General features: G+C 44.4%; 1 protein-coding gene across 6 annotated transcripts in view; it reads left to right on the top strand.

Annotated features, from left to right (window-relative positions):
- The window catches only part of LOC140480409 (retinoic acid receptor beta), a 435,848-nt gene that overhangs the window by 394,823 nt on the left and 21,745 nt on the right, over nucleotides 1-19,280 (top strand). For all 6 annotated transcript variants that reach the window (XM_072575246.1, XM_072575247.1, XM_072575244.1 and 3 more), the window contains one exon: nucleotides 13,273-13,449. In XM_072575246.1, coding sequence (XP_072431347.1) covers nucleotides 13,273-13,449 — 177 coding nt within the window. The remainder of the gene's footprint in view (nucleotides 1-13,272; nucleotides 13,450-19,280) is intronic.

Here is a 19,280-nt window from a genome sequence, read left to right as displayed (position 1 = left end):
TTGACAGTGAGACTTAAGGCAAAGAACAAACAAGGCGAGGGAAAGATCTTAAAGTTTGGTTTTCAAAGTCGAAAGAGAAAAAGACTCAGTGCAACAGCGACAAAGCTAACCTAAAGTGAAACAAACACTCAAGGGGAAGGAAAAATAATAATGGGGAAATTTAAAAAAAGTTAGACTGTGGGTGAAATTAACTTGTTCATTTTATGGCTCATTAAATCAGTGCTTTCGTGGTTTAATATTACCATAATGGAGCCATTTTTAAAATGAGGGAATGGTAGCTTATTGATCACCCATGGCTGAACACTGGGGAACGTGGGAGTGAGGCAAGCGATGAACCTGGAAACTGGGGGTGGTGCCATCGAAACAGTGTCCGCTGCCTGCCCACCCACCCCTCTGCAATCTTATAAACCACTTACGGCCTTTAAGTAGGATACTAACACTCACTCATCCCTCCACTGCTCAGATTAACGGGATAGGCCTGCACCCATTTGAGGATTGGCCCCTGTGGGCTCCAGGCTCTGTAAAGAGAAGGTGCAAAGCCCCGAGCTCACTCTTCACCGCTTCCCTCTCTGTATATATTCTCCCCCCACTCTGTCCTATCCAGCGCTATCCACCCCACCAAATCCCAAGTTCAGCTTGGGCTGGTCCCTCGACATTGCTCTCCCTCCTGGGTCTCCTCCAGTCCCAACAGTAGATTAGATTAGATTAGGTTCCCTACAGTGTGGAAACAGGCCCTTCGGTCCAACATGTCCACACCAACCCTCTGAAGAGCAAGCCACCCCCCCCCAACTAATTCACCTGACCTGCACATCTTTGGACTGTGGGAGGAAACCGGAGCACCCGGAGGAAACCCACGCAGACACGGGGAGAATGTGCAAACTCCACACAAATAGTTACCCAAGGCTGGAATTGAATCTGGGAGCCTGGTGCTGTGAGGCAGCAGTGCTAACCACTGAGCCACCGTGTCACCCACGTAGGCTCTGTACCTGGCAGCTCTCATAGCCAGACTTGCCCCATGGATGGCAGCAGGAGCCTCACTTCCCAATAACAAAAAGGCCCTTGATTGTCAAGGTAAAGCAGGCCAAGCCACACAGAGGAAGGCTGACCCATCCCAACGTTGATGTGATAGAGAGGCCCACCGTCCGCTATAATCCAGCCCAGTGTTACACCACGGGCAATCAGTCACTCAGAGGCATAAGCTGAGGTTTCACCACTGCTGGTAGAAACTGAAATTGAATTAATAAATGACTCTGCTATTAAAAATAACCCCGATATTCACTGTTTGCTGTAAAAACCTGCATCTGGTTCAATAATGCAGGGAATGATTCCAGGGATGGGAGACAGTAATTCTGAAGATAGATTGGAGATGCTGGGACTGTTTGCCTTGCAAAGGAACAGGCTGACAGGTGACAGAGTTACACAGGCCCTCTGGCCCAACTCGTCCATACCGACCAGGTTTCCTGGACTGAACCAGCCTCCTTTGCCTGCATTTGGTCCGTATCCCTCTCAATGTTTCCTATTCATGCACCTGTCCAAATGTCTTGGAAATGTTCTACCTCTACAGATAAAAGTTCAAAATCATAAGCTGTCTGCACAGAGTAGAGGGCGGGGGGAACCAGAGGGCACTGTTTTAAAAGGTTTTGCAGAGGAAACAAATATGAGAGAAAAAAAATCTATGTCACAGAAGCAGTCTGGATATGAAATGCTCTGCTTGGAAGTCTGAGGGAGACAGGTTCATCTGAGGTATTCAAGAGGGCATTAGCTTCTCATTTGAGGAGAAACAATATATGTTGAGTCGTGGGGAAAAGGCAGGAATTAAAAATGCTCAGAGAGTCAGTGCAGACATGATGGGCCAAATGGCCTTCCTCTTCACCATAACAATTCTGCAAATAGTTTACAGGGAATGAAAGCTGTAGTCCTTGCCTGTCCTCTTCTACATGTGCCTCCACCAAACCTCTTAAAAATTTTAGCCAACTATATTTGAAAGAGATGATAGAAATCCAACTGGGTCGTCCAACTGCAACTGTCATGTCTTACCAGCGTGATAGACCCAGCATGGTGGTAGACAATTGGGGGTTACCCTGGGAGTCTTCAACATGGACTCTGCAGCCTATCAATTTTTATGATGTAAAATCAAACACAGGAAAAGAATCATGTTCATTCACAACTGCCCTTCCTCGACTGATGAATCAATGCTGCTCCGTTTTCAACACCATTTGGAAGAAGCATGTAGCAAGGGGACAGAGTATATTCTGTTTGGCGGCTTCACTGTCTGTGAGTGTTTCGGTAATGCCACTCCTGACTGAGCTGAGTGAGTCCTGAAAGACATATCTGTCAGTCTTAGCCTGCAGTGGGTGATGAGAGAACTGGGAGAAAGTGTAGATTGCAGATGCTAGAGATCAGAGTCGAGAGTGTGTTGCTGGAAACATACAGCAGGTCAGGTAGCATCTGAGGAGCAGGAGATTTGACGTTTTGGGAATAAGCCCTTCATCAGGAATGTAAGGGAGGGAAGGGGGATGAGAGATATATAAGAGGGTAGGGATGGTGCTGGAAGGGAAGGTAGCTTGGAAGGTGATAGGTAGATGGAAATAGGGAATGATAGTGATAGGTTGGAGGGAAGGGTGGAACAGATAGGTGGGAAGGAAGATGGACAGGTAGAACAGGTCAAGAGGGTGGTGCCAGGTTGGAGGGTTGGATCTGGGATGAGGTGGAGGGAGGGGAGATGAGGAAACTGGTGAAATCCACATTGATCCCGTGTGGTTGGAGGGTCCCAAGGTGGAAGATGAGGCATTCTTCCTCCAGGCATTGGGTGGCTTGGCTTTGACGGTGGAGGATGCCCAGGACTTGCAAGTTCTTGTGGTCTGGGAGGGAGAGTTAGAATGGTTAGCCACAGGGTGTTGGAGTTGTTGGGTATGTGTATCCCAGAGATGTTCTCTGAAACGTGCTGCAAGTTGGCGTCCTGTCTCCTCAATGTAGAGGAGACCACATCGAGAGCAACAGACATGGTAGATGACGTGTTTGGATATGCAAGAAAATCTGTGCCGGATGTGGAAGGATCCTTTGGGACCTTGGATCAGGGTGAGGGGGTAGTTGTGGGCACAGGTTTTACACCTTTGCAGTAGCAAGGCAAGGTGCTGGGATTGGAGGGTGGGTTGGTGGGGGATGTGGGCCTAATGAGGGAGTCGCAGAGGACATGGTCTTTGTGGAATGCTGGTCGGGGTGGGGAGGGAAATATATCTCTGGTGGTGGGGTCTGATTATAGATGGCGGAAATGGCAGAGGATAATGTGTTGTATCTGGAGATTGGTGGGTGGAAGCTGAGGACTGGGCGATTCTATCCTTGTTGTGGTTGGAGGGGTGGGGTTCAAGGGCAGAGGTGCAGGAGGTGGAGGAGATGCGCTGTAGGACATTGTTGACTATGTGGGAAGGGAAATTGCGGTCCGGAGACCATCTCAGATGTTCTGGAGTGGAATTGCTGCTCCTGGCAGCAGATGTGGCGGACGCAGAGGAATTGGGAATAATACATAGCATTTTTACGGGAGGGCAAGTGAGAGGAAGTGTCGTCCAGGTAGCTGTGGAAGTCAGTGGGTTTGAATAGATGTCTGTGTTGAGTCAATTGCTGGAGATAGAGATGGAGAGGTCCAAGAACGGGAGGGATATGTCTGGGGTGAACTTGTACGGTGTGAGTGAATTTGATTAACTATTCAACCTCCTCATGGGAGCATGAGGTAGCGTCGATATAATCATCAATGTAGCAGAGGAAAAGGTGGGGAATGATGCAACTGTAGCTGTGGAAGATGGACTGTTCCACATACTCGACAAAGAGACGGCATAGCTGGGGCCCATGTGGATGCCCATGGCTACCCCTTTGGTCTGAAGGAAGTGGAGGATTTGAAGAAGTTGTTGAGGATGTGGACCAGTCCTGCCAATCGAATGAGTGTGTCGGTGGAGGGGTACTGGTTGGGTCAGAGGGAGAGGAAGAAATGGAGGGCTTGGAGGGCTTTACTTTGGCGGATGGACATGTACAGGGACTAGATGTCCATGGTGAAGATGAGGCGTTGGGGTCCAGGGAAACAAATGTCATGGAGGAGGTAGAGGGCGTGGATGGTGTCCTGAACGTATGTGGGGAGATCCTGGACCAAGAGGGACAGGACAGTGTCGAGATATGAGGAGAAAAGTTCGGTGGGGCAGGAGCAGGCAGAGACATTGGGTTATCCAGGGCAGTCAGGTTTCTGAATTCTGAGTAAGAAAACCACTAAAATGGAAAAGTGCAAATTGGCTTCAGGAACCTATCCAAGCTGTGTTGCTAGAGGTAGAAATGGCTGAAGTGTCTGTGTATACTTACATAGGAGTTGGAGCGATTCACTCAGGCCTTGGAAATCACCATTTGGTAAGGTTATGTACCGGCTGGCCTGTACCTCAACCCCATTTATCAACTTGACTTCCCTATCCCTTTATAGCCTGACTTCATAGATTAATCCTTTAAGCCTTGGTGTTGTTGGTAAATCTGCAGTGTATTCCTTGTCGGCCTGTTTTGTCACCTCTTATCTTTAAAGACGTGTTTTGCTATTGGAGAGGGTGCGAGACCCACTTAGCAAACTAGCTTATCTAAAGCAATATCAGGGATGCAGCTCTTGGAGAAACACCCACATTGTATCAATGTGCTGCTTTATGTAATCAAAAGACTGGAATATTGAAGAATGATGTTTAGTAGCATGAGTGTCCTTTGCCCTTCCCCGTTAGGAATCCTCACACCATTACTATCTTCAGCAGTTCTTCCAAGTGGTGTTCAACATAACATTACAGATTCACCTGTAATTCCCCAAAAACCTATGGGTTTACTTTCTCTAGTCCTCAATCTGCCACAGAAGTGAAGCTTCCAAGGATGGAGCTTTAAAAAAGCAGTGAGTTGTTTTAACTTGTGGTGTTCTTTTTGTAAGTATTATGTTTCAGTTTGAAAAAGAGCACCGTAGCATTTCTGTGACTGACAGATCAATATTGACTGTGTCGATGTAGTTAGTGAGTGAGTGACTGTCAGTCGCGTTGCGGGATGTCAATCATGGCATCGCAGGGTCTCTGCTTTTGTTTCTAAACATAAAGAGCAGTCTGTTTGCCCCCAGGTGGCCTTTGAAACGTTCCTCTGAACTTTTGCCAGCAGCATTTTTGAAAACTGATAGCACAATGTGGGATCTTTTGTGGTTTGCTACTAAAATAGAGTGCGGTTGCTGTTAACAGGAGCAACTGGAAATCTACAATGTTTGAGAACAAGGAGGAGGCAGAAGCTCAGCCAGTCAAGAATTGACCTCCTGTTCATCCCTTTGCAGTTTTGCAATAAAGATCTTGATATTGCATACATTGTCCTTTACGAATAAAGGAAATATCAAGTGTGAAACAACTTTAACCACTTTGTCATTTTCAGCAGCAGTGCAGATATCATAAGAGATAATACCAAACTAAGACAGTGTCAAAAAATCCCATATTTGCTTCCCAAATTGTGCTAAGTTAGCTGGTCTCAGCGAACCTGGCAGCAGAAGAGCTACAGTCGCTCCTGGTGTTCCTGGGGTAAACACAGAGAATTCATCAGCCTCAATTCCCAGTCCTAATTCCTGTTCAGTGCTGTATTGACACAGCTGAATCACAGAATCATAATCCTACAGTGTGGAAGCAAGCCATTTGGCCCTTTGAGTCCACCCTGACCCCCCAATCATCCGCCGACATTTCCGCCACCTCCAAACGGACCCCACCACCAGGGATATATTTCTCTCCCCACCCATTTCCACCTTCCGCAAAGACCGTTCCCTCCGTGACTACCTGGTCAGGTCCTCGCCCCCCCCAACAACCCATCCTCCCATCCTGCCACCTTCCCCTGCCACTGCAGGAATTGCAAAACCTGTGCCCACACCTCCTCCCTCACCTCCATCCAAGGCCCCAAAGGAGCCTTCCACATCCATCAAAGTTTTACCTGCACATCCACCAATATCATTCATTGTATCCCTTGCTCCCAGTGTGGTCTCCTCTACATTGAGGAGACTGGACGCCTCCTAGCAGAGCATTTTAGGGAACGTCTCTGGGACACCCGCACCAATCAACCACACTGCCCTGTGGCCCAACATTTCAACTCCCCCTCCCACTCTGCCGAGGACATGGAGGTCCTGGGCCTCCTTCACCGCCGCTCCCTCACCACCCGACGCCTGGAAGAAGAACGCCTCATCTTCCGCCTTGGAACACTTCAACCCCAGGGCATCAATGTGGACTTCAACAGTTTCCTCATTTCCCCTTCCCCCACGTCACCTCAGTTCCAACCTTCCAGCTCAGCACTGTCCCCATGACTTGTCCTACCTGCCTATCTTCCTTTCCACCTATCCACTTACACCCTCCTCTCTGATCTATCACCTTTATTCCACCCCCATTCACCCATTGTACTCTTTGCTACCTTCCCCTACCCTCCTCCCTGACTTATCACCTTCATCCCCACCCTCATTCACCTATTTTACTCTATGCTACTTTCTCCCCACCCCCACCCTCCTCTCATTTATCTCTCCACTCTTCAGGCACTCTGCCTCCATCTCTATTCCTGATGAAGGGCTTTTGCCCGAAACGTCGATTTTCCTGCTCCTCGGATGCTGCCTGAACTGCTGTGCTTTTCCAGCACCACTCTAATCCAGAATCTGGTTTCCAGCATCTGCAGTCACTGTTTTTACCTCCAAAAAGCAGCCGACCCAGACCCACCTCCCCACCTTATAACCGTGCAGTTCCCATGGTTAAACCACCTAGCCTGCACATTAGCATAGCCAATCCACCCAACCTGTACAACCTTGGACTGTGGGAAGAAACCCACACTGACACAGGAAGAATGTGCAAACTTTGCGTGGGGTTCCTCCGGGTGCTCCGGTTTCCTCCCACAATCCAAAGATGTGCAGGTTAGGTGAATTGACCATGTTAAATTGCCCATAGTGTTCAGGGATGTGTAAATTAGGGGCATTAGTCAGGGGAAATGGAGTCTAATAGGGTAGGGGAATGGTTCAATGAGGACTTGTTGGGCCAAATGGCCTGTTTCCACACTGTAGGGATTCTATGATTCTGCACACAAAAATCGCCTGAGGGTGAAAACGAACCTGGGGACCTAGCCCTGTGAGGCAGCCGTGCTAATCACTGAGCCAATCAAAGTTATCTAGATTGTGATTCTTTCCACAGTCAAGTATTCTGTTAGCATCATATTGTTGGAATCACAGGTGAAGAACTGCCATAAGCTGCCAGTGTCTCAGGAACTGACCTCTCACACTGTCAGCTAATTCTGAGAGACGAGGGAGAGACAAATCTGTAACATACAAGTTATTGTAGGTTGTACTGAACAAATATGAAACAGAGTCCTTGTCTTATGGGAAGGGCAGTTGTAAAAGTGCACCGGTGTTATAGTCATGCTCAGTGTCCGCTGTTAACTGTGCTTCTCTGTGCTTTTCAAAGACTGCTAGCTATATACTGATGGTCTACTTTCTGCTGTAGAACTGCCACTGTTTTAGGAACTGTAGCAAAATAGTTCTACATTCTCTTGTGGCTCATAGTCACAATGCTATCTCAACATGTGGAGCCATTGTGGATCATGAAGTTTTAGTTAGATTTCCTTAAACGTAAGATAGAGCTGTGAGTACTCTCTGGTTTGTCGTACTCTCTGTCCATGGGGTGAAAATTGCAAATGAACATCGGAATAGTAGAGCTCGCTTGGCCTCCACTTTCCTGGTAACCGCCTGATAAAGAGATAAGCACAAAATTCAATCTTTATGAATTAGTCTACAACAGACTCAGAAGTCACAAAAATCTCAGTGGTGAGAAGACTTTGAAATGGTAAATCCAATCTCACCTCTTCCTCCCAGGCCCTGTTGCATGTGTCTCAGATTAGTCATCCGCTGCATCCTAAAATTTCAGTTTCTCCAAAAAAAACCCATCTGTTTTCCATTTAAACCAGTTTCGGTGGCCTATGTTGTAGAATTGATGATGTGGAGGTGCCAGTACTGGACTGGGGTGGAACTAGCTCAGAAGTCAGACAACACCAGGTTATAGTCCCAACAGGTTTATTTGAAATTGCAAGCTTTTGGAGCATTGCCTCTTCATCAGGTGAAATGGCGAAGGGACAATGCTCCAAAAGCTTATGACTTCAGGTAAGCCTGTTGGACTATAACCTGGTGTCGCCTGACTTCTGAGCTTGTAAAATTCAGGTTATCAGATGCTAGCTGGAAACAATAATCTTTCCAATGTTCTTTAAAATACTAATACCTGGAAGTTCTGTCGGATTGAACATTAAAACCTCAGGGAAAGGTCATACGCATGCAAGTGGAAACACATTGTAGTTACCTGAAGCATTTTAATACTTCTCCGCCTCTGGCTTATATGAATCTGATATAATAACAGTTTCCAAGAAATTGATTTCTCGCATCTTTATTGAAGCTTATACATTGAGTGAATCAAATAAAAAATAAACATCATTTCATGAAAAACAGGATTAGACATTTGTGAAATTAAAAGCCAAGCATAAGGAAATGCATTGGTTTTAATGCCTGTTTGATAATTTAATCACTTCAGAGATCAAGTTAAGAACATGTGCTTTAGAGTAATGTCTGCTGCTTGATGCTTCATTACAAGCTGAAGTTCTGAGTTATTGACTGCACTCCATTCTGAGACCTTTAAAGGTTGTAAACATGTCAGATCCTGAATATAAATGGAGTGAAACAACGATTGTATGAAGAATAAGCTTTGTTTTTTTCCGTAATGCATTATATTTCTGAAAATGTGAACTGTATTATAGAAACTAGGAACTTGCCTTGTGTTGTGACTGGATCAATTTCTAATAATTTTGCAGTCAGTTTGACAAATGTAAATGCCAAAAATTATCTAAAGACTGAGTTGAAATGGGAAATCATAACTCAACTCTTTGTATCATACTGTTAAAATATGCTCCTGGGGAGATGTTACTCACATGTGTATTGAATTGAAAGCAATCTGCATTCCAGATGAGCTTGCTATTTCTTACAGTACTGCAGCGTTCTGTTTTATGCAACCATTCTTGAAATTCTTCAAGTCGGTTATTTAAGCCCTTTCACCTGTCAGTACATGCTGCACACAGACTTCCAGACAGTGAAAAAAAAACAGGAGTTTACATTTCCTTAGTCAAGTCAATTTTAAGAGATAAAGATGCATTCATTGCAATCCAGATTGTGGTTACATTGGTTTGCATTATTTCGTTTCTCATTTACTACAAATTACCATAAACAATCCTATTCCAGATGGAGCTTTATCTTGCTGTGAAAAAAAACAGATAAAAGGTAGAACAAATATACAGCAGTTTGTTTTCCAGAGATTGTGCAGAGAAAAGGTATTGGACTTGCACCTCAGTGAGCAGATTTGATCAGGGTTGTGGGGAACTAGCAATGGCTCAGGATGCCTGGGCCAATCCTTGCTTGACCGTGTATGGGACCACCCATTTCCCACCCCCGCACCACCAGCCACATTTTAGGCCCATCCAGCAGCCAACCATCTTGTCACTAAACATAGAAAGGTAGAAAATAGGATACGAAATAGACCATTCAACCCCTTGAGGTCCCCCTCCAATATTCAACGTGATAGTGATTGATTGTCTATCTCAACACCATACCCCTGCTCTCCCCCCATGACCACTGACTCCTTTAGTTTCTAGGACTTGACCTTTTTCTTACTGAAGGGAGGACTGCACACTCAGATGAGCTGCTGTACAATCAGGCATTAACACAGGGAATTAGCAATCATCCTGGATCGAGAGGAAACATCAATGTGGGCAGTTAGTATTTACATGATGTTTAATTGACAGTTTAGCATACCCTCCATGTCATGGAACATGGGCCATTTTGACAGGGAGGGCCATGGAATGACTCTCCATGAAGTTTAACATCGGACCTTATTCTGATGAGTGGACCTCCAATCATGTGGCAATGTAGTCATGGAGAGTCTACACACTGAATGAGCACTGATCCCTTCTCCTTCTAGATCCACATCACCCTTAGTAGGCATCATTGTACATATGAATCTTGCAGGCAGCATCCGAGGAGCAGGAGGGTTGACGTTTTGAACATAAGTTCTTCATCAAGAATGTCCTGATGAAGAGCTAATGCCCGAAATGTCGACTCTCCTGCTCCTCGGATGCTGCCTGACCTGCTGTGCTTTTTCAGCATCACACTCTCACTCTGATCTCCAGCATCTGCAGTCCTCATTTGCCTCCATAAGAGTCTTGCATTATGCTTACAGTTCAGCTTGAGTGGGATTCAATCCTAAGCCTCTGTGACGTCTATAAGGTCCTGAATGAACTGTGTGATTTGTTAACTTCAGCTGCTTACCTTAAGGTTGCCAGGGATTACTTCTGCTTCACAGAGAGGTCTATCAGCAATCTGCAAGGACCAGTCACATGATCAACATTGTCTGTGACCAACATTTGCATCACACCCTTGAAAACTGCATGCATTTCACATCCACACTGTTGTGATTGTAAATGTTATCAACCTGAACTCTGTTGGTGCATGATTGATGCAGTTGCCACTTGAAAGACCTCTCATCCCTCAAACGTGCAGCCCACACCTTTGGAGAGCAAACTGACTGCAGGCATGGGAGCACCCATTTCCCATTTCGCACTCGAGAAATCAGGGAAGGCAAATAAGGTTGTCCCCTACGCCATGAGTATCAGTTGGTCATCAGCCCGACCATCCCCTCATTCCTCTAAATAAAGGCTCCGTGACCCTTTCAGCTCAGCCAGCTAAGCTTTCCATTTCTGCTCATCCCTTCCAGTGCACTTTCAAATAGTCAGAAGACTGTAACACATAAGAACAGATTTTCTATCCATCGAGTCTGCTGCACCATTCATTCACGGCTGATATGTTTCTTAAGGAGACAGTGAGGACTGCGAATGCTGGGGATTAGAGTCGAGAGTGTAGTGCTGGAAAAGCACAGCAGGTCAGGCAGCATCTGAGGAGCAGGAGAATCGATGTTTCGGGCATACACCCTTCATCAGGAATGTTCCTCAACTCTGTTCTCCTGCCTTCTCCTCATAATTTTTCATTCTCTTACTAATCAAGAACCTGTCTCTCTCTGCCTTGAATACATTCAGTGACTTGGCCTCCACACCTTTCTGTGGCAATGAGATCCACAAATTAACCAAGCTATGGCTGAAGAAATTCCTCCTCATCCCGGTTCCAAAGGGTCCTAACTTCAGCCAGTGAAAACATCTTCTCCAAATTCATTCATGTCTCAATATTCTGTAAGATTCAATGAGAGCTCTCCCCACAACTTTCTACATTCACTCAAGGCAGATCCAGAGTCCCCAACCACTCCTCATAAGACAAGTCCTTCATTCACGGGATCATTTTTGTGAATCTTCCATGGACCCCTTCCAAGGTCAGCACATCCTTCGATATTGGGCCCCAAACTGCTCAGAGTATTCCAAATGCAGTCAGACCACAGCCTTATACAGTCTCAGCAGTACATGGCCCATAACCCAGAGGTCAATGGATCGAAGCCATCCTCTGCTATTTGCTTAATGGCTCCTTGGGCAGCACGGTGGCTCAGTGCTTAGCACTGCTGCCTCACAGCACCACGGTACCAGGTTCAATTCCTGCCTCAGGCGACTGTCTGTGTGGAGTTTACACATTCTCCCCGTGTCTGCATGGGTTTGCTCTGGTTTCCTCCCACAATCCAAAGATGTGCAGGTCAGGTGAATTGGCCATGCTAAATTGCCCACCGTGTTAGGTGCGTTAGTCAGAGGGAAATGGGTCTGGGTGGGTTACTCTTCAGAGGGTCGGTGTGGACATGTTGGGCCAAAGGGCCTGTTTCTGCACTGTAGGGAATCTAATCTAATCTCTGAGCTTGTATACGAGCCCTCTTGAAATGTATGTTAGCACTGCATTTGCCTTCCTAATTGCCAACTGAACCTGCATGTAACCTTCAGAGAATCCTGAACTAGGACTTCCAAGTCCCTAAGATTTTTGAAACCTTTCCTCTCTAAAACCCAAATGCCAAGAAAAAATAAAAGTAAACAAAAGTAAAAAAAAACGAATATCGGGTTCAGAGTTTGCAAGGTGGGGGCAAGAGAGTTGGTTGGGTTGTCACATGTCTTTTCAATTGTACCTTGACCCAAATATAGTCATGGCTGGTGGATTCGAGCTGCCTGGTTTACACTGTTGAATTCCACCTGGCCCTATTCCTTTCATGGTGGGGTCTCATCACTCCAGTGGTTATATCTAATGGTTTAAAACCATTTAGGTGAACATCTAAATGATAGTCAACATGTTTGCTCATGGGTGCGAGATGAGCCCCATTCACATTCCTTTAAGATAATTGTCCCTAGTGAGGCTTTAGCAGACAGGTTGTCTTCACTTCAAAGGCTTTGGAATGTCGGAAGTAGTGTTGCAAAAACTCAGCCATGTTTGCCTTGCCGCAATGATTTCAAATCATTGGAATGTGGCCTCATTTTTTTTAAACTAAGAATTCAATTAGGGGTTTCCAACCAGCAAATTCTTAAAAAATAATTTTTGATGTAAAGCATGATTCCATAAAAAGGCTGACTTTCCCAACACAGGCTTGGCGTTTTGCCCATTTGGAACGCATATTGGAAAGTTGACTGAAAATTGTGAGAAGCAAACTCACCGTTTCCTGACTGGCAGCGAAAATGAAGTGTCCACTGTTGCTCTAAGAGGCTCTTTACGTCTCTAGGTGCTAATTCAGTTCCATTGACCGTAACCATGCGTCTCACATTTTTGCATCCAGTGTGTAATAGCTTACATTTATTAACGTTACATTTGCACAGGAATAATTTTCCAAGTCCAGGCTGAAAGCAGGAAGTTGTGAAGAGTGACAACCTGAGGCAGCGTGCCCAGAGATATTCCAGTCTGCACAACCTGCGTTCAAAATTGCTTGCCATCAATATGAACTCGCAAAATTACCTCAAGAGAAACTTTACTAATTGTTTACCAGTAGTGTTTTATTAAAAACTCATATATACCAGCCTGGAGAATTTACTTTTCAAAAAGCATTTTATTAATGGTAATAGAGTGCAGACCTTTTAAAATCAGTTCAAATAAACAGTTACATCTTAATTCTATTATATGACAAATGATTGGATTTATAAAATAACTGGTTTGATGTAGCTTAAATACTGATGTTCGTGGGGTTGCGTCACTCAGTGAGCCCCACTGGACTACACTTTATAACTGCATTTGATTGCCAGTGATTATACATTCATTGATTTTGTTGATTACAGAATTCCAGTGCTGACCACCGGGTACGACTTGACCTGGGTTTGTGGGACAAATTCAGTGAACTTGCCACAAAGTGCATTATCAAAATAGTGGAGTTTGCTAAACGACTGCCCGGCTTCACAAGCTTGACCATTGCAGATCAGATCACCCTGCTGAAAGCTGCCTGCCTGGACATCTTGGTAGGTACACATTCATTAACTAGATTTATTCTCCGTCACACAGTATTGCCTGTAATTGACCTTAGGATTTTGCACCTCCTGGTCTTGTCAAAACCAGCTGAGGACACCGCGAGAGTTTAGACTTTGATATATGGAGTGAGTCCAGTTGCCCTGCCACTGACTCAATCATTGAGACAGCTAAGTTCATCCAGGAAATCCCAGAATTCAGCTATAACTAACTGTGCCTTGCTCAAGGGATTTCAGAGCTTCTTTATGCATGGAATTCTCAGCTGGAAAAGAACTGCCTCCTATTAGAAGTCACACGCATATTGTTTTACTGTGGTTAACAGCAGAAAATGATAAGGAATAATGATGGTACAGAGTCTTCCTAAACACTTTCGCCCCAGGATAAGGAATAATGTTCATTCCAAGTGCCAACACTTTAAGTATTGGATAGCATGTAAAAATAAATAAATTGTTTAGGTACGCATTAACTATATTTAAAGGATCATTTTGCAATTTCGCACAGTCAGTTTTTTTTGGAAAACAGTCTGAAAATGTGTTTAATAGTACATTGCATCAGTAAACTGAGCTAAACACAGCGCCATGACTTGGAAAATGGGCTTGTCTGAACAGATTCGGTGGGTTCGGAATGCTAGTGATCTTTCCCTTCATACACTCAGTGGTTGAGGTAGGGACCACAGTCTGCATTTTTAACCTGTCCGTCAGATGTAAAATTGATGCTGAGGATCAACTGTGGCTTAATGAAACCATCGAATTTTCACTTCTCATTGACTTCATCCGCAGCCCTTTTCTTTTGTTTTACCGACCAGTACAGTTTGTTCACATGTTATAGTTTTCATGTAATTCTATGGAGCTGTCACTTCCTCTGATAACACTCAGCTATCTGTACCTCTTGCTGCTAGCTCACTAGGTTTGCACCAATTAAATCACATCATTAATAGAGCTGCTAATGGGTGAATGGACAGAACATGCAACTGTTCAATGCCTTCCCAAAGTTTCAGTGCTTCATGAGCGTTAATTCTTTGTATTATTTCCTTCTTGCCATTTTAAAGTGTCCGTAGATTTCCAGAGTATGTATTGCCAGGAATTGGGCCACTACATTCACTGAACTTCATAAAAGTGTCCACAGGTTTCTATTCCTCAGCATAGATTCTAAAATATCATTTTAATCGTGGAGAGAACATTTTCTTCTTAGTGTGCACTTCAGTAAAACATTAGAAACTACTGTCTGAAAAGCTTGAGTTTGACATAGATTCTAGAACTAACTTAATCCTATTGTTGACTGAGAAGACTGATTCGGATTGCTATGCTGATGTGCTCATCAAATGGACTGTACCATAGGGAGTTGCCCAGGGTTCAGGCAAAGTGTGTGGCACTCTCACATACTGTTGCTGCTGAGTTTCAGAACCAGTGATCCAGCTCAGTAAGATGCAGAATTAAAGAGAGTCGGTTCGTGTAGAAAACATAAGTAGCGTTACTGAATGTGCTAGAGAGTAAAACAAGAGAAGACCGAATCTTTCACTTGCTGACAAGTTATCTAATATCACTGTGGGGAGCAGCTTTCATTGGAAGCTGCAATACTTTAAATGCCCCACCCGCTCTCCTTTGGGCTCCTCCCAGGATCTGTTTGAGGGTTGCTGTTAGTGTGGGAGTTGGCCTATCTTGCAGTAAGCCTGATTGCAGCCCACTTCTTACTGGTTTTGTGACATTGGACTAATTTTTGACTACCCTCACATTGACCTCTTCAATTAATGTTAATAGAATCATCAAATTATACATCAGAAAAGGGAGAGCTTTGTGCCTGGACTAACTCATTGAAAGAGTTTTTGAATGAGTCTCATACCTTGCTCTTTCCAATAGCTCTGGAAATCTATCCGTTCAAGTATTTATCAGATTCCTGTATGAAAATTGCTTCCATCACCATTTCATTGTTGAAGTCATATTGAACATTTCAACTGCCAGTCCAAAACCTTCCTTCCTGAATAACATAGTGGTTTTATCTTTCAGTGATTCCTACGAAAAGAAAATAGACTTTCATTTTTATCCAGTTAGATACGTCCAGAGATACTTTGGCGTTATCGTGGTATGTTATGGAATGGAATGGTGTTCTGTTCAACGTCTGCATCCTGTGTCAGAAATAAAAACTTCCAGAATTATGATAATATTGTTTCAATTTCCTCTACTCTCACTCAATGCCAGTCTGCACTGCACCAATTCTCACAAGCTCATCCTCTTGGTGACCAATATCACACATCCGCGCTGCATTGTAGTTTATATTTTGCTACAGTTGTCCACTCTCTGGAATGAGCTTAAAATTATCTTGACTTATTTTAGATAGAAAACTTAAAGTTTAGAGGCAAGTTTTATGATTCTATCCATCAAAAGAAGTTCAAGTTACATCCACAAAATGGCGAGACAATGTGAAGATGCACAGTACTATCGATTCTGCTTTTGCCAGATATTTCGGTAAATTGAAAAGCTTTATCTGAATTTTGCCACCTTTTAGTTAGGGGAATCACTACTTTATTTCTTCCAACATGACAAGCTAATTCCTGCAGTTCTATCAAGAACCCTCAGCCAGCAGTGCCTTCCAGTACTGCTTGAAGGAAATTCACTGAAATTAGTGAGAAGATTCTGTCAGAGAATTCCTTTCAGATGAGCTTTGTAGACCCACCCTTCACACCATCAAATACCTACCATTCCGGAACATTACTTAAAGTAGTGCTTTTAATGCCTTGATTGTTATCGTGGAAAGTTTTCTGACTCCGGTTTTCAGAATGTCTCTTTTTTTAATCTTGATCAAGCCCCTATACAGTGGAAGTTCTAATTTTATTTGTTTGTTTTCATGAAATTTGTGTTTACCCAGATGCGAGTGAAGAAGAGAAGGTCTTGCTTATTATGTTTTCTCAGCATGTGGGTTGCAGTAACAGGGTCACAGTTTTAGCTTGCAATCTTTGTGACAATGGTGCTCCCTCAATGGTATTAGGTCCTGAACTGCAAAATGCTGAATCAGCGACAATGAAGGATGATAACAGGGTGAGGATCTTGGAGCCAGGTACACTGTTCCCCTTCAATTGATGCTCTTAATCTTCTGGTTGAGGTTGCTGTGGAATTTGGGATTGTTGAAGTCAGTTTGGTGAGCTACACAGTGGCTCAGTGGCTAGTACTGCTGCCTAACAGCACCAGGGTCCCAGGTTCAATTCCAGCTTCAGGCGACTATCGGTGTGGAGTTGGCACATTCTTCCCTCTGTCTGCGTGGGTTTGCTCCGGTTTCCTCTCACAGTCCAAAGATGTGCAGGTCAAGTAAAATGGCCATGCTAAATTGCCCATAGTGTTAGGTGCATTAGTCAGGGGGAAATGGGTCTGGGTGGGTTACTCTTCAGAGGGTTGGTGTGAACTGAATGGCCTGTCTCCATACTGTAGGTAATCTAATCCTGTAAACCATGCAAACTATAGCCACATGGATAAATGTTGACTGCTGTGGTGGCAATTTGTTCTTTCCAGGCTAATGTTGAGGTTTTTGAGTGTGGCTTTACCACACCAATCCAGGTGAAGAGGTATTCAGTTCAGGTCAGCGGTGGCTTCCAGAATGATTTTGGTGGTGGATTCAGTGTTAAGGGTGCTGTCAAAGGTCAGAGGAAAATGGCTAGAATTGCATGGATGTTTCCAGCATTTGTCCACTCAAACCTGAATATTGTCCACACAATATTATAGGATAGCACATTACCAGAGGAGTTGTGAATAGAGTGGAACATCACTGAATTATCATCAGAGCCCCATTCCTAACCTTACAATAGAGGGATAGTCATCGCCAAAGCACTTGAAGGTGGTTAGACAGAGGACTTCCTGAGGATGTGAGGGCTGGCATTTGACAACATCATCAGATCTGACTCCAGTTGGCTGGAAGATTTTCTCTTTAGGGTTCATTGCTAGTACACACTTGGGTTGAAATGTAATGCTCCACACTGTATGCCTGGGGCTGAATGCTTCTGCGAGAAGTCAAACTGACCCCATCACCGAGCAGTGAGTTAGTTCTTGTCATTTGATAGTACTGTTTGTTACTCCATCCACAAGATTGACAGAACAATAATCCCTATGACATTGACCCGGTTTTTTTCTTGATATGGCATACCTGGGAAATGTCCTCACTTTGCCGAGTAGATGCCAGTATCATAGCTGTACTGCAATAGTTAGGGCAGGACAGCAGCTTGTTCTGGTGCATGGGCCTTCAATACAAAAACCAGGATGTAGAAATGGCTCATTAGCTTTTGCCTAATGTCACCTGGGTGGGTGTAATTGTTCAGAATCCAGTATCTGTGGGGACCTCAGCAAAAGTGAAGAAGTTCACGCAATACTTTCAGTCATAGAGTCATAGAGATGTACAGCATGGAAACAGACCATTCAATCCAACACATCTATGCTGACCAGATAACCCAACCTAATCTAGTCCCATTTGTCAGCACTTGGCCCATATCCCTCCAAACCCTTCCTATTCATATACCCATCCAGATGCCTTTTGAATGTTGTAATTGTACCAGCCTCTACCACTTCCTCTGGCAGCTCATTCCATACACGTACCGCCCTCTGAGTGAAAAGGTTGCTCCTTATGTCCCTTTTTAATGTTTCCCCGCTCATCCTAAACCTATGCCCTCTAGTTCTAGATTCCCCCACCCCAGGGAAAAGACTTTGTCTATTCCCTGCCCCTCATAATTTTGTAAACCTCTAGAAGGTCACCCCTCAGCCTCCAACGCTCCAGGGAAAACAGCCCTAGCCTATTCAACCTCTCCTTATAGCTCAGATCCTCCAACCCTGACAATATCCTTGTAAATCTTTTCTGAACCTTTTCAAGTTTCACAATATCCTTCCAATAGGAAGACCAGAATTGCACGCAATATTCTGACAGTGACCTAACCAATGTCCTGTACAGCTGCAACATGACCTCCCAACTCCTGTACTCAATACTCTGGCCAATAAAGGAAAGCATACCAAACGCCTTCTTCACTACCCTATCTACCTGCGACTCCACTTTCAAGGAGCTATGAACCTGCCCTCCAAGGTCTCTTTGTTCAGCAACACTCCCTAGGACCTTATCATTAAGTGTATAAGTCCTGCTAAGATTTGCTTTCCCAAAATGCAGCACCTCACATTTAGCTAAGTTAAACTCCATCTGCCACTTCTCAGCCCATTGGCCTATCTGGTCAAGATCCTGTTGTAATCTGAGATAATCTTCTTCGCTGTCCAGTACACCTCCAATTTTGGCATTATCTGCACTAAATGAATATTTTTCTGACAGTATTCACTCTAGAAAACGACAATGTTGTCGAGGAGAATACTAAGATACAGGCTACTAGACTCGGTGGGATTGAGGTTCACAAGGAAGAGGTATTAGAAATCCTGCAGAGTGTGAAAATAGACAAGTCCCCTGGGCTAGATGGGATTTATCCTAGGATCCTCTGGGAAGCCAGGAAGGAGATTGCCGAGGCTTTGGCATTGATCTTTAAATCGTCATTGTCTACAGGAATAGTGCCAGAAGACTGGAGGATAGAAAATGTGGTTCCCCTGTTCAAGAAGGGGAGTAGAGACAACCCTGGTAATTATAGACCAATGAGCCTTACTTCAGTTGTTGGTAAAGTGTTGGAAAAGGCTATAAGAGATAGGATTTATAATCATCTAGAAAATAATAATTTGATTAGGGATAGTCAGCACGGTTTTGTGAAGGGTAGGTCATGCCTCACAAACCTTATTGAGTTCTTTGAGAAGGTGACCAAATAGGTAGATGCGATAAAACTGTTTGATGTGGTGTATATGGATTTCAGCAAGGCATTCAA

This window comes from Chiloscyllium punctatum, chromosome 8 (genome assembly GCF_047496795.1).
Source record: "Chiloscyllium punctatum isolate Juve2018m chromosome 8, sChiPun1.3, whole genome shotgun sequence".
Classification (NCBI taxonomy): domain Eukaryota; kingdom Metazoa; phylum Chordata; class Chondrichthyes; order Orectolobiformes; family Hemiscylliidae; genus Chiloscyllium; species Chiloscyllium punctatum.
This window is presented reverse-complemented; position numbering and strand designations above follow the sequence as displayed.